The sequence below is a fragment of the Triturus cristatus genome, chromosome 1_2, assembly GCF_964204655.1.
Source record: "Triturus cristatus chromosome 1_2, aTriCri1.1, whole genome shotgun sequence".
Taxonomy (NCBI): domain Eukaryota; kingdom Metazoa; phylum Chordata; class Amphibia; order Caudata; family Salamandridae; genus Triturus; species Triturus cristatus.
Window position 1 is genome coordinate 467,660,228 of NC_140580.1, and position 13,350 is coordinate 467,673,577.

Below are 13,350 nucleotides of genomic sequence, written 5' to 3' on the forward strand. Positions count from 1 at the left end.
AAAACTTCCTCTCAATGTAGTGATATAATCTGATGTTTATGCTTCTGCACGTAGGAGAAATAAACGCAGTGAGTTTGTTTTTGATTTTTTTTTTTTAAAGATTGCATCATGTTTGTATGATTTTTGTGTCACTTTTTGTATTATTTTCAAGTCTTTGCTCATGCAAGGAAGGGGCCACAGCCCTAAGCTTGGCCCATGCTCAGCTCTCCCTATTAATTTATTGCGAAAGTGTTAAGTCTTACATGCATTGCACCATAAAATTAACACTTCATTTTACATTTCTCCCACTGTATCATTAAATTAAAGCATTGTGTTACAGGGACTTTTTTTAATGAATACCTCTTGGAAGTTCTCCCTGAGCACAAATCGGAACAAGGAGCTTAATTTTACATTTCTCCCATTATTTCATTAAAATTTAATTAAAAGACGTGTAAAATGATGTTCCTGGTTCCGGTTTCTGGCAGGAACAACTTGCAAGGTACATTATTTATTTAAATATAAGATGCCTGTGAAATGCTGCTTTAATTAAATGATTAAATTAAAACAGTGTTTCAAATTGATGTTTTTTGTTTAAATAAATAAAGTACCACTCGCGTTTTAGAAGCTTTGAAGAAAGGATTACACAGGGATCTTTTTTTTTTTCTTTTCTTTTCATAAAGTTCTTCTTGGCCACAAACCTGATGCCTGTCTAGTTGTGCCTTGGGTGGCAAGTGCTGCCTCTACTGCGCTGCAGTATGTAGAGACAATTATGCCCTTGAGGCTGCCACTCCGGCCGCCAAGTCGCGCAGAATCGGTTTGTATGATGACGGCCAAGCATAGGCATGAGGCCTGAAAAGGCTTAAAAAATAAAGAAAATTACAACGAGAGGGTATTAAAGCGGAAGTCAGGCTGCATGCTACTGATAGTGTCAGTGGGTTACCAGTGGCTCATGATCGACCAGTTGGAGACACCTGGCTTAGAATAAACGGAAACGCCTCTAATATCTGGAGGAAACTCTAATTTCGAGGTACAATCCTCAGGATACATTTCCACCCCTATTGGTATAGTTTTGTAGAGGAAAGTCAGCTGGCGGGTTCTACTTTGTATTTAGAGATTCCTTCAGAAATTGGAGGATATTCAGTTCCCTCAAAACTCTAAATAAGACCCTAAGATATAGTGAGTCTTGCAGGTGTATATACACACTGCCATATGATAACTGTACACTTTTGTTTTTCAGGTACCATTTTCTGATTTACAATGCATCAGTCCTATTCTGGCAGATAGCAAGCCAATTTTTAAAATCTGGGTATCGTCACCTTCTCATTCCTGGTTTGACTGACATATTAAAAGCCTTGGAGCATGCTAAAGAGCAAGATAGTGATTGGAGGGCAGAGCTGATGCTGTAAGTATATTTCTACATATTAGAAACTCATAGAAATCAATCATATGTTAAAAACAAAAGGTAGTTGACTGCAACTTGGTGAACACCATTTGCTTATGGTATCAATTGCTATTGTGTTGTGTTTTTGTTTTCCTACAAATGCTTCTGGAAAGACTGGAGTAGCACAACAAAAGAAAAATGGGTGTAAGGTGTGGTGTGTGCATGAGAGTCACTGCAGGACGAGGAAACAGGAGTTAGGTCGGATGTACAGAGGTGTAGCTTCCAAGGGAGGCAGCTATTTACTTAACTTTAGAAAATCAAAATAATTTGGGTACAAAATAACATCTGGGTGGTTTGGTGGGAGCACTGCTGCTGTACTGTTACAAGGGGCTGAATTTGCAGCACTACTGCAAAACCGGCCCCCAGTAAAAAAAAAAAAGTCCCCCACCAGGCTAAAAGCGCCCCCCACCCTTCCAACCCACCGGGGAAACGCCGGGTGCCCCCTACGGCCAGTCCTGCCCTGGCAAGCAAATAACAGTCAAAGCTATATGATGGACAAGAGGAATGTACATAGGAATGTAATTTCTTTTGCGCCTTCGCTAAACCCTGCACACTAACCCCAACCCTAAGGGAGATTATGTACCCAACCCTGTGTCCAATAAAAATTATTATTTTGCTTGTCATACCTATGGCCAGGCCATTGTATTCCTCCATGGGCTGCCAGGTCATGCAGCATTAACTGCAAGGCTGTGCAAAAAATTGTTTGGGCAAAGGACTGGCTCAAAGGCCAGTCCCTATGCCCAGCTCTGCATGCAATCAATCAATCATACAATCAATCAAACATTTGTAGAGCGCACTACATACCCGTGAGGGTCTCAAGGCGCTGGGAGGGGGGGGTGACCGATACTGATCGAACAGCCAGGTCTCGAGTAGCCTCCTGAAGGTCAGTAGATCTTTGGGTCTGTCGTAGGCTCAGTGGGAGGGTGTTCCAGGTCTTGGCGGCGAGGTGGGAGAAGGATCTCCCGCCAGTGGTTGTTCTTCGGATGCACGGGACGGTGGGGAGTGCGAGGTCGGCGGAGCGGAGCTGGCGGTTGGGGATGTAGAAGGAAAGTCGTTTGTTGAGGTAGGCTGGGCCGGTCTTGTGGAGTGCCTTGTGTGCATGGATGAGGAGCTTGAAGGATATCCTCTTGTTGACGGGTAGCCAGTGCAGGTTTCTCAGGTGGGGGGTGATGTGGCCGTGGCGTGGTACGGCGAGGATCAGTCGTGCCGAGGCGTTTTGGATGCGTTGCAGTTGTTTGATGAGCTTGGTTGGGGCTCCCATGTAGAGGGCGTTTCCGTAGTCGAGTCTGCTGCTGACAAGGGCCTGGGTGACTGTTCTTCTTGTATCTGTCGGGATCCACCTGTAGATCTTGCGGAGCATGCGGAGGGTGTTGAAGCAGGAGACTGAGACGGCGTTGACTTGCTTGGTCATGGAGAGCATTGAGTCGAGGATGATTCCCAGGTTGCATGCGTGGTCGGTGGGTGTCGGGGTTGCCCCCAGTGCCGTCGGCCACCAGGAGTTGTCCCAGGCTGAAGGGTTGGAGCCGAGGATGAGGACCTCCGTTTTGTCCGTGTTCAGCTTCAGTCGGCTGAAATTCATAGAGTCGGCAACGGCCTTCATTCCTTCGTGGCAGTTGGCTTTGGTGGTGATGGGGTCCTTGGTGAGGGAGAGGATCAGTTGAGTGTCGTCGGAGTAGGAGATTAAGTTGAGGTCATGCTGTCGGGCGATGTGTGCAAGCGGGGCCAGGGTCAGGGTCCCTGAGGTACGCCGCAGATGATCTCGGAGGCTTCGGATCGGAATGGGGGGAGGCGGACGCTCTGGGCTATGCTGGAGAGAAAGGAGGTGGTCCATTCCAGGGCTTTGTCTCGGATCCCTACGGCGTGGAGGCTTGCGCGTAGTGTGCGGTGGCAGGCGGTGTCGAAGGTAGCGGAGAGGTCCAGGAGGATGAGGGTTGCGGTCTCACCGTTGTCTAGCAGGGTCCTGATATCGTCGGTGGCGGCGATGAGGGCGGTCTCGGTGCTGTGGTTGCTGCGGAACCCTGACTGGGAAGGGTCCAGGATTCTGTTTTCCTCGAGGTATCGGGTTAGCTGTCTGTTGACGATCTTCTCGATGACCTTGGCTGGGAACAGGAGCAGAGGGATGGGCCGGAAGGTCTTGACGTCTCTAGGGTCTGCCTTGGGTTTTTTGAGTAGGGCGTTGATCTCGGAGTGTTTCCAGCTCTCTGGGAAGGTCGCGGTCTAGAGGGAGAGATTGATGATGTTGCGCAGGTTGGGTGCGATGGAACTGCTGGCTTTGTTGAAGATGTGGTGCGGGAGTGGGTCTGACGGGGAGCCGGAGTGGATTGTGCTCACGGTCTTGATGGTGTCATCGATGCTCACGCTGGTCCAGGCTAGCAGGAGGTCGTGGACGATGGTGTGCAGAGAGTCTGTTGTGTAGCTGTCTGTTGGGGCTGTCTGGGCGTTGAAGCTGTCGTGGATGTCTGCTATCTTGCGGTGGAAGAAAGTGGTGAGGGAGTCGCACAGGGCTTGCAATGGCGGGATGTCGTTGGTATTGGAGCTGGGGTTGGAGAGTTCCTTCAGCATGTTGAAGAGCTCCTTGCTATTGTGTGCATTGTTGTCGAGGCGGTCTTTGAAGGAAGTCCTCTTGGCAGTCCTGATGAGGTGATGGTGGTTGCGGGTGGCGTCCTTGTGGGCTGCGTGGCTGTCCGGAGTCTGTTCGCTGTGCCATTTCTTCTCTAGTTTCCGGCAGGCTCGCATGGAGTCTAGGAGTTCTGGGGTGAACCAGCTGGCCCTCTTGCTGGTGTCTCTGTGGGGGGGTTTCTTCAGCAGGGCGAGGGTGTTGACGCAGTCGTCGATCCAGCGTCTGAGTCAGTGGGCAGCGTAGTCGGTGTTTGCGTGTAGTTGGTCTTCGGTGATTTTTCTCCAGCAGCGGCGAGGGATCTGTTGGATGCGGTGGTGTGTGGTGGGTTTCTGGAAGGAGAAGTGGATGCAGCGGTGGTCGGTCCAGAGGAGTTTGGTGGTGTGGCTGAAGGCGACGTGGGGGCTTGCGGAGAAGATGGGGTCAAGCGTGTGGCCGGCGGAGTGGGTAGGCGTTGTGACAAGTTGACTCAGTCCGAGGTCGGAGAGGTTATCGATCAGGGTGGACGGGTTGCTGTCGCTGTTGTTCTCAAGGTGAAAGTTCAGGTCTCCGAGGAGGATGTAGTTGGTGGAGTCGCTGAACTGGGGTCGGGGTCCGGGGGGTCTGTAGAATGAGGGTGCCTCTGAGGGTGGAGTTGGGGTCTGTGTGGATCTGGAAATGAATGTGTTCGGCGGTGCTGAGAGTGTCGTCGGTGCTGGTCGAGACGCTGATGCTATTTTTGTGGACGATGGCGATTCCTCCTCCGACTCCGTTGTGCGGTCTCTGCGGGTGATCTTGTAGCCATCTGGGATGGCTATGGCGATGTCGGGTGCAGAGGAGTCATTCATCCAGGTCTCAGGAAGGCGACGTCCGGGGATGATGTGTCGAACAGGTCCCAGAGCTCAACGGCGTGTCTGCGTGCGGAGCGGGTGTTCAGTATGATGCATCGGAGGTGGTTGAGGTCCTGCTTGGCGGGTTGTTCGGCGGCTCTGAGGCTGGTGTAGCTGCAGTCACGGCAGGTGAAGGGACCGTGTGTGCGTTTCTGGGCGGCCTTGAAGCAGGTGTGGGTGCGTCCGGGGTTGAGAGCGTGGAGTGTGCTGGCATTGTAGCAGTCGTGGTCGTCGTGGTCGTCGTGGCTGGTGCGGGGACCAGGGGTTCTGGCGCTGGGCGCGGTCCAAGCGCGGATGGGCACAGACAGGCTTGCAAGAAACCCCCACTGCACATGAATTGGAACCCATGCACAGCAGGGATTGTTCAAAGAGTCTAGCCCAAGGACAGGCTTTGCACCCAACCCTCTGTGGCCTGCTGACCCATGCTGAGCTCAGTCTTCAGCCCTGCCCAGTGGGTAGTTGCCACCTGGTATATTGTCATGCAATGCACCCAGCACTCCACAGGCTTTCGACCTTGCCTATGGCCGGACCCTGAACCAATTCCTGGATCAACAAGGTTCACTGTCCAAGGTCTTTGCATTGCATATTAGTACTGTGATTATTTTGTTTTTCTAATTGTTTTCAGAATTTGACCAAAAAACACAGGAATCACATTTTTCAAAATATTTGCGGATCTAACCGCAAATGTGCAGCTCCACGAACACTAAATTTTGGTCATGTAATCTTGTAAGAGTCATTGGGTTGCTTTTTTCAGTTCTTTTCTACAGGCAGATTTAGCATCCTTTTGTGTCTAGACATATTGTGAAGAATTCTAATACTTACTGTAAGCTTTGTGTCAGGCTATTGGTTTTCTTTGTTGGCTTTCTCGTCAATCTAATCCACTTGCTTCTTATTGAAGGACTTTCCGTCCTCTTCTTGTGTTTGTTTTGCCTCTGGAGCATAGTTTACCGTTCTTGTAACTGGATGAGCTACATTCTTCCACTTCTTACATTCAGGGAAGTACAAGATTCTCTTTCTTTGAGTACTCCACATGAGAGCATGCGTTTTCTTTCTCACCCCCATGTGCTGCTTCACCTATTGCACCCAACCCCGTCACGCTCTCCATGTTGGTCCCACCTGCTCGTCCATTGCTTCTTCCGCCCTTCCCCATTTTGCTTAGCTTTTTGTTTTGGCCTTGCACCTAACCCTTGTGAATGGCCAACCCCTAACCGCCCATGGCCTTTGACCCCCTCTGCCCGCTCCCAAACGCCAGGGTTATCCGGGTATCCATACCCTGCTCCCTTTATATGTTTACATTTCCTTCATCTTCAGGACATGGAGAATGAGTTCCTGAGTTCCCGAGTTCCCTAATGGCAACCGCAACATTTCTGTTCAAGTTGCAGCCAGCCAATCATATTGATTGGTCCAATCATGCGAGACTGAGATAGCCAATAATAGATCACTTATTATTTTTGATCTATGATACTACGGGAGTCCTGTGGGGCTAATTATCCAGATAAACCTATTTTCAACCCTTTCAAATACACCTCGAGCATATCTTTCAACTCAAATTTCTCAAACGGCTGAACGGATTTATACCACATCACAACAAGCATTGAAAATGTCATAGGTCTCGCCGTTGATTAAGTTAAAGCCATTTGCTTTGCTAATGGTATTGTATAGCAAAGCAAATGACTTTAACTTAATGAAAGGTGAGACCTAATGCATTTTTAATGCTTGTGTACTTCTCCAAGCAAGACCAGCCAACAACCACCACCCTTCTAATGATCTCCACTGCAGGGCATGCCAATAAGAACCACACGCTTACTGCTCCCTACTGTGCGGGCCAACAACCACCACTGTTCTACAACACGATGTAACACACGCCAAAAAGGTCCATACTTTTACCAGCCCTTACCAGAATCTCCACCATACCCTGCGGTTCTTGCTGGTAACAAGCAGCCTTTTACTGTTCCATGCTTCACATACAGTCATCGCCGTTCTTTCTCCTTTCTATCCTCTATGTAGCACCTGCCAATAACTACCCCTTTTTCTGTGTTCAATAGAGTGCCTGGTGATATTCACCACCATTCTGCCAGATGATGCATTCATTGCCTACCAATAATCACCACCCCTTTGCTGTACCGTACAGGATTGCCAAAACCACCACCTCTGTTCTACTGCATCACCCACTGCGTGCAAATAAGTACCTCTCTTTTTCTGCTTCATGCTTCTTGTGTAACAACTGCCACCCTTTAACTGCTACGTGCAGCACCCAATGATAACAACTATGCGTCTCACCTACCAGTTTTCCTATACATTGCAGCACACGTGAATAACCACAAAACAATGTAGCACAAGCTAATAGCCACTACTTTAAATCCACCTCTCACTTTCGCACCCTGTCTCTTTCTCACTCATTCTCTGTGCCCCAGCTCACTTAGATTTAAGCTGGTTCTCTTTTCCTTTCCCCTTGGTTCTCAGTTACAATTGTTACGGCCCCCTATGGAGGACCACTATCAAATTCTGTACTTTTCCAAAAATGTGTTTGTGTAATCTGTAAATCACAGATTATAACGCCTGTGCGAACTAGTTTGGGGGGCTTCCAGGTCATATATGAGTAACTGGGTTCCACATGTAGCAACTGAACCTTCAGCTAGTCATCAAGCTTTTCCCTCACTGTGAATCCGTAGTTTATTACACTCTGCGTATCTGCATATATGGTCTATGCCATGGAATTTTTGTACTTGGTTTAACGAAAGATATTTAACCAAAACCACAGGGTGCAAGAGTTTGGATTTGTACAATAATAAGGTCAATGTGACATTTGCACTGTAGTAATAACTATGTGGATGTATGCATGTTTATTAGAATTGTTGTACATTTTGGGCCATATTTATTTTCACTGCTGTGGCATAAAATAAATGTGGCCCAATAACACTTTATTTTGAGCAACCTTATTAATAAACATATATTAACACATTTGTTGCTACATTGCAAAGGTGACATTCGTTTTTTTTTTTTACCACCGTACAGCAAACTTGGCATGATGAAAACACTTTTTACTACCTTTCAGATCGCCTGTAACAAGGGAAAGAAATCTAATAGTCATGAGGTGTCTACTGTATGATTTTACCTTTACTCTATAACTTTAACTCCTTGCACACTGGTTTTGGTGAAATACCTTTTGTGAAAGCAAATTCACATGAAAAAAACAGCATGGCATAAGTCATATGCAAATCAACAGTGGTAATTATATCCTGATTACCAGGAGGGCCCCAAAGAGCCGCCAAAATAAAGCCATTTTGTGCTTCGAAAACCCGGCGTCTCCCGCCTGATTTGGGTATGTTGGCATGTATGGATTTTAGCCGCATGTGCATTATGAAAGAATCTCCAGAAGGAAGTGCCAACCACTGAACTAGGAAAATTATTCATAATTAGGAGATCACGCTGTTAGCTGAACACAGCTGATAATAATATGTGCGACTAATTAAAGCCTTGCGGTGATGCAGGTTTTATTCAAAATATGTTAGAATAACCTGTGGTCCCCGGTGCTTGACAGGGCTCGCCAGGCCAGTACAGTGACTCACACACAGAGGTCAGCAATAAAGACTGCAGCTCATGTTTTAAATGGCACATCCATGCATAGCCCAAAGGATGCTCGTGCCTGCTTTGCTGCACAGGCGGTCAGTCCGCCTAATGCCACGCGCTGTACACTCTCCATTACAGCTAACCGTGCATTTCTGTAGGATCACCGGGGCCCAGCTTAGGAACAGAAACAAAGTGGTTGCGGAGGAACAGAAGCATAGTGGGCACGGAGGATAGCTGCACACGAGGCCCTGGTATAAGCCTGACGGGGAAGCCGCGCTTCACGCCTGTCCTGGCATCACACACTTACCTGGGCCCAAAAATTGGAATGGAGGACCAGGCTGTGTTTTCGGTGCTTCGGTGCCCCACAAAGCCACAGGCCGAGGGGTGTGCACCTGATAGGTATGGCGCGCCTCGAGCCTGTCCTGATATCTCACCCATCCCGGGGGCGAGCGGTGAGCCTTGAGGGTGGCGCCTACAAGCCTGTCCGGATACCCTGGCCTACACTCATCGGTGCCCAGAGATGTGCTCCTGAGGGTGGTGGCACGCTTCGAGCCTGTCCTGATAACCCACACCCCGAGGACTCATGGATGAGCGCCTGGGGTAGGGGGGTAGCAATCTTCGAGGCTTTTTTGTTGCAATATAGCGGTAACTCGACCCAAAGGTATGGACGCTTTACATGAGCACTGTTAGACCTGTCAGCCCTAGGGTGGTCTACCCCGTTTTTTTGCCCTTGTTGCCTCATTTTTTCTGCCATCTTTTTGTTGGCCATAGGTCTCTGGGCGCCTTAGCACTGCTAACCAGTGCTGAGGTGCAGGTGCTCTCTCCTAACAACATGGCTGCCACAGGCCCCTGCTACTGCAGAGTGGCCATTGCGCGCACATACTAGTAGTCAGGAGCAGGCTGGGACAGTGGGATACAGTTTCTTTTTCCCTCCCGCCTTTATGTCCCATAGACTATTATGTGGAAGCTCCTGGAACCTTCCAGCCCTGGGAGGGATTTCGCTTTGCCGCCTTTGCAGGAGGGTCACCTGACCTGGGGGTATAGGAGGAAAGGAGGGAAACCTAACTAGTCAGTTTGGGCACCACTGCACCTGGGGGAACCTCTGCCGGAGCGTAGGTGGTTGGGCCTAGGGGAGACACCTAAACTACTCGGGACTGACTGAGTCTAGGCCCTGCTGTACCCAAGTTAGATGAGGGACTCTACCTGCCTACTGATCTTGCCTGGTGAGGGGGCAACTCGGGGGACCATCTCCAGTGTGCTGCAGGGACCCACCCTGCCTCTGATTCCTGCCAACTCCACCCCTTCTCACCCTTCTAAGCCTGCCAGGGAGGCCTGTCATCATCTTCTATCCCCTCCTAAGAGAAGTGCCGCCCTGGAGTCGTGGACTATCTGTTAAGAGCTCTACAGAAGCAACAGGTAAAGCGCTGTGCCCACCTAGCGCTGCCCTGCTGGGACTGTGCTCCACAGAGGATTAATCTACCCCAACTGTTCCTAAGCGCTGTGGAGCTTCTGATCGCTACTGGCCCTAGCATCACTGAACTGCTGCCGTGCTTCTCTTCCCGCCTGCTGTGTCTCCCAAGCACTAAGGCCCAAGCGCTGCAAGCCATCACCTTCGCAGCCCAGGATTTCGCGGAGCCACCGCTGTGCCCATTCCGGTTGTGCCTCCGCAGTGATAATCCTGCCAAGCACTGCCTGCCCCCCAAACTGCCGCTGCAGCCCGGTACCTGCGACCCCTCCTCCGCTAAGGCCCGGGAGTGTTTGCTGGCCGAGGATCACCGCCGCGGCCCGGGTGCTGGGAAGAGGGGGGGGGGGCGCTGCCGGTGCCACCGGCGAGCGCGCTGTAGGCCCGAAGATCCCCGCTGCGGGCCGTCGCCTGCTGCCTGAAGGTTTGCCGACTGCTGACATCCCCGCCGCAGCCCCGTAGCCTGGAGAGGGCCGCCGCGGCATTGGGAAGGCCCACGCAGGGCCGGTGAAGCCAACCTGTTCTGTGTCATGTGACGGGGCACCGGCCGCGTCACCAGCCATGCCCCCGCCACCGCCGAGCAGCCATTGGATGAGGCTGCCGCGCCCCCAGCGAGCCGCGCTGGGATTGGCCGCTGCGGGCACGCCCCACCAGGCCGGTGCACGGCTGGGTCCGAAGAGAGGAAGACGCCGGGGAGCCGGGACCGGCTCGGACACCCCCTGCCTCGTCCCCACCGTGAGTCTGGGCTGCGGGGAGCTCGCCTGACTCAGACCTCCTGACCGCGAGCGGAGGCCCTGGCATCAGGTAATTCCCCGGAGAAGGAGGGCGGAGGGTTGGCGGGAAGTAGCGCGGGTTGCCCAGGAGTCGCCCCCGGTTAGCGAGATCGCCCTGCCACCGTCCCTTCTTCTAGAGATTGGCCCTGGCCCCCCAGAACCCCCCAGTTAACTGCTTGTTGCCGGGGGCCTGACGACCCAACAAAGGAGGAGCACACTGTGGGGCTGAGCCCTAGTAGGCTAGCGGTAGGAAAGGAGTGATGGGTACCATAGAACTGCACCGGTTGCCTGCCGGGAGTGAATTAATTGCTGTATAACCCTGCACTGTTTACCCGACAGGAGTGAATTAATTGCTGTATAAACATGCACTGTTTGCCCCCAGGAAGGAATTAATTGTTGTAGGGGCATGCACCACTTTGTTCAACGGAATTAATTGCTTGATGCACTGATTCTGACAATTGACTAACAGGAAGGTCATTCTGTGATTATCCTAATGAGTTACTGTTGTTCTGAAGCACCCTGATTGATTAATGCCAAGAATTAATTGTTCTGCTACCCTGCCTTGCTGAAAGTAATTGAATGTACTGATTACGGTCGTTTCCTTGACATTAATTGCGTTCACCCCGAAATGAATTGACATTCTGAGACTTACAATAGATAAAGAATCTTGTGTTTTACAAAACCTCTGTGGTGGCGTCCTTCATTGTGTGCGCATGGCTGAATCTGTGTGAGTGAGTGCTGCACCATTGCTTTACACATTGCCTTCGGGTGCCTTCCTACCTCGTGCCAAGCTACCACGTCGGAATTGGTGACCCCAGTTCTAACAAGCACCAATTACGTTACACAACCACATATATTTTTTGGTAGGCACGGGGAGATTAAGTGATTTGCCCAGAATCACAGAATATTGAGCGGACGCCGAGACTTGTGCGTGCTTCTCCAGCTCCAAAGTCAGCCGCTCTGGCCGTTAAGCCACATCCGCTCATCTACGCCTTTCCTAATAACCCACATACCCAAGAATAAGTGCTTGAGTGAGTAACGCGCTCCTAGCCTAGCCTGTCTGGATATCGCACACGCCCGGGGCCGAGAGCCCGACAGCGGTGGCGCCCTTCGAGCCAAGATGAGCCCCCTCATTCTGCTCCAGTTCCCACGCACAGACCAGAGCTGAGCACCGACCGAGCCACACTCTCAAGTCTGCCACACACACTCCATAAACCCTTGGATCTTCTCCGTCACATGGCTAAGAAGATGTCTCCAGTAATCAGCCTCATGCCGTGACAGAACAGTAATGGTTTTAGACCCGCCCCTCGCTCGGAGAACCATACAGTGCCATCATCTCACTGAAACAATGCAGCTTTAAGCCCAGCTACCGAAGCTTGACTTGGCTTCTGGAAGCAAAATGATTTTTCGTGATTTCTATCGAGCATGACTTCATCACGGCTGACACTTTAACCCTCCACCCACTGATAGCACCGCTCAAGTACGAAGGCTCACCCGAACAGATACAATAAATATACAGGAGGCAGGGTACAGCACCTCTCGCAAGCTAGGTGGCTTGCTTCATTATGGCGAGGTGTGCTCCTGCCCCAGCACCTGTTGGTGTCATTCGTATGTGTAAAGGGTCGGGGAGAATTAAAAACTTGTATTAAGAAAGGGACAGACTTAAACCCAGGTAGCCTGATATTGCGCCCCTGTGCCTCCGCCCTGCCAGCAGCCTCCTAAGACAATGGCCATCGTGGCGATTTTATTTGCATCCTGGCTGAATTTAATTGAAATTACTTGCTGTGTGTTGCCGTTTTTGAAGAGCGCCGAAAAAAATTATAATTCGCAGTTGAACTCGAAGACGAGAAACTTCGAGAGAATCAAAAACTGGGAGCTTCGCCTGCATAATTAAAAGCTCAGAAGCATTTAAATGTACCAGGAAACCGGTACTTGTGTGAAAGTTTCTTATCACTTACTCTGCCTGTGCTTAAAACAAGCGCTCGCCATTGCCTTGTCCTCCCCATGTGCCTCTGAGCTCCGTGCCTGCTTCACAGCTGCCGTGAAGCCTTTTCTTATCTGCTTTAAACAAGCGCTCACCATTGCCTTGTCCTCCCCGGGTGCCTCTGAGCTCCGTGCCTGCTTCACAGCGGTCATGAAGCCTTTTCTTATCTGCTTGTTAAATAAACAAGCAGATAAGAAAAGTCTTCACCTCAGCCGTGAATCAGGCGAGCCAGTCTGGCAAAAAGCAAAAGGGAGGCAACGAAAAACCCTCCATTCCAATGGGAAGCCAGCGTTTACCATAAACGCTGACGCTACCCAGTGGAAATGAGGGGCGGGGCTTGAGTGCCCATCTCAAAAGTAACTTGTTTACTATAGCTCTCGCAGGCAAGGAGCGCATGTGCTCCAACTCCAGGCGAGACCTAAAAAGCATGATTTCTTAGTAAAATTCCAACTTTCTGCCAAATTTGTTATAATTCCGTTCAGCCATTTTTTGGAATTAACATGCGATACCGACATGTTTGGGACCCCCCCCCCAACCTTTTCCCTTTTCTTTGCTTCTGCTTGACAGATTACCCCACAACATTCAAAGAAGAAAATGAGGATTTTTATGGAAATGTTTTTGAAGATTCGTCAAACGGAGCCAAAGTTAATAGCAA

General features: G+C 50.3%; 1 protein-coding gene across 1 annotated transcript in view; it reads left to right on the top strand.

The window, feature by feature from the left end:
• CFAP46 (cilia and flagella associated protein 46) overlaps nucleotides 1-13,350 on the top strand; it is a 1,240,276-nt gene that overhangs the window by 222,345 nt on the left and 1,004,581 nt on the right. Inside the window, exon 6 of the mRNA XM_085606190.1 lies at nucleotides 1,217-1,381. Coding sequence (XP_085462316.1) covers nucleotides 1,217-1,381 — 165 coding nt within the window. The remainder of the gene's footprint in view (nucleotides 1-1,216; nucleotides 1,382-13,350) is intronic.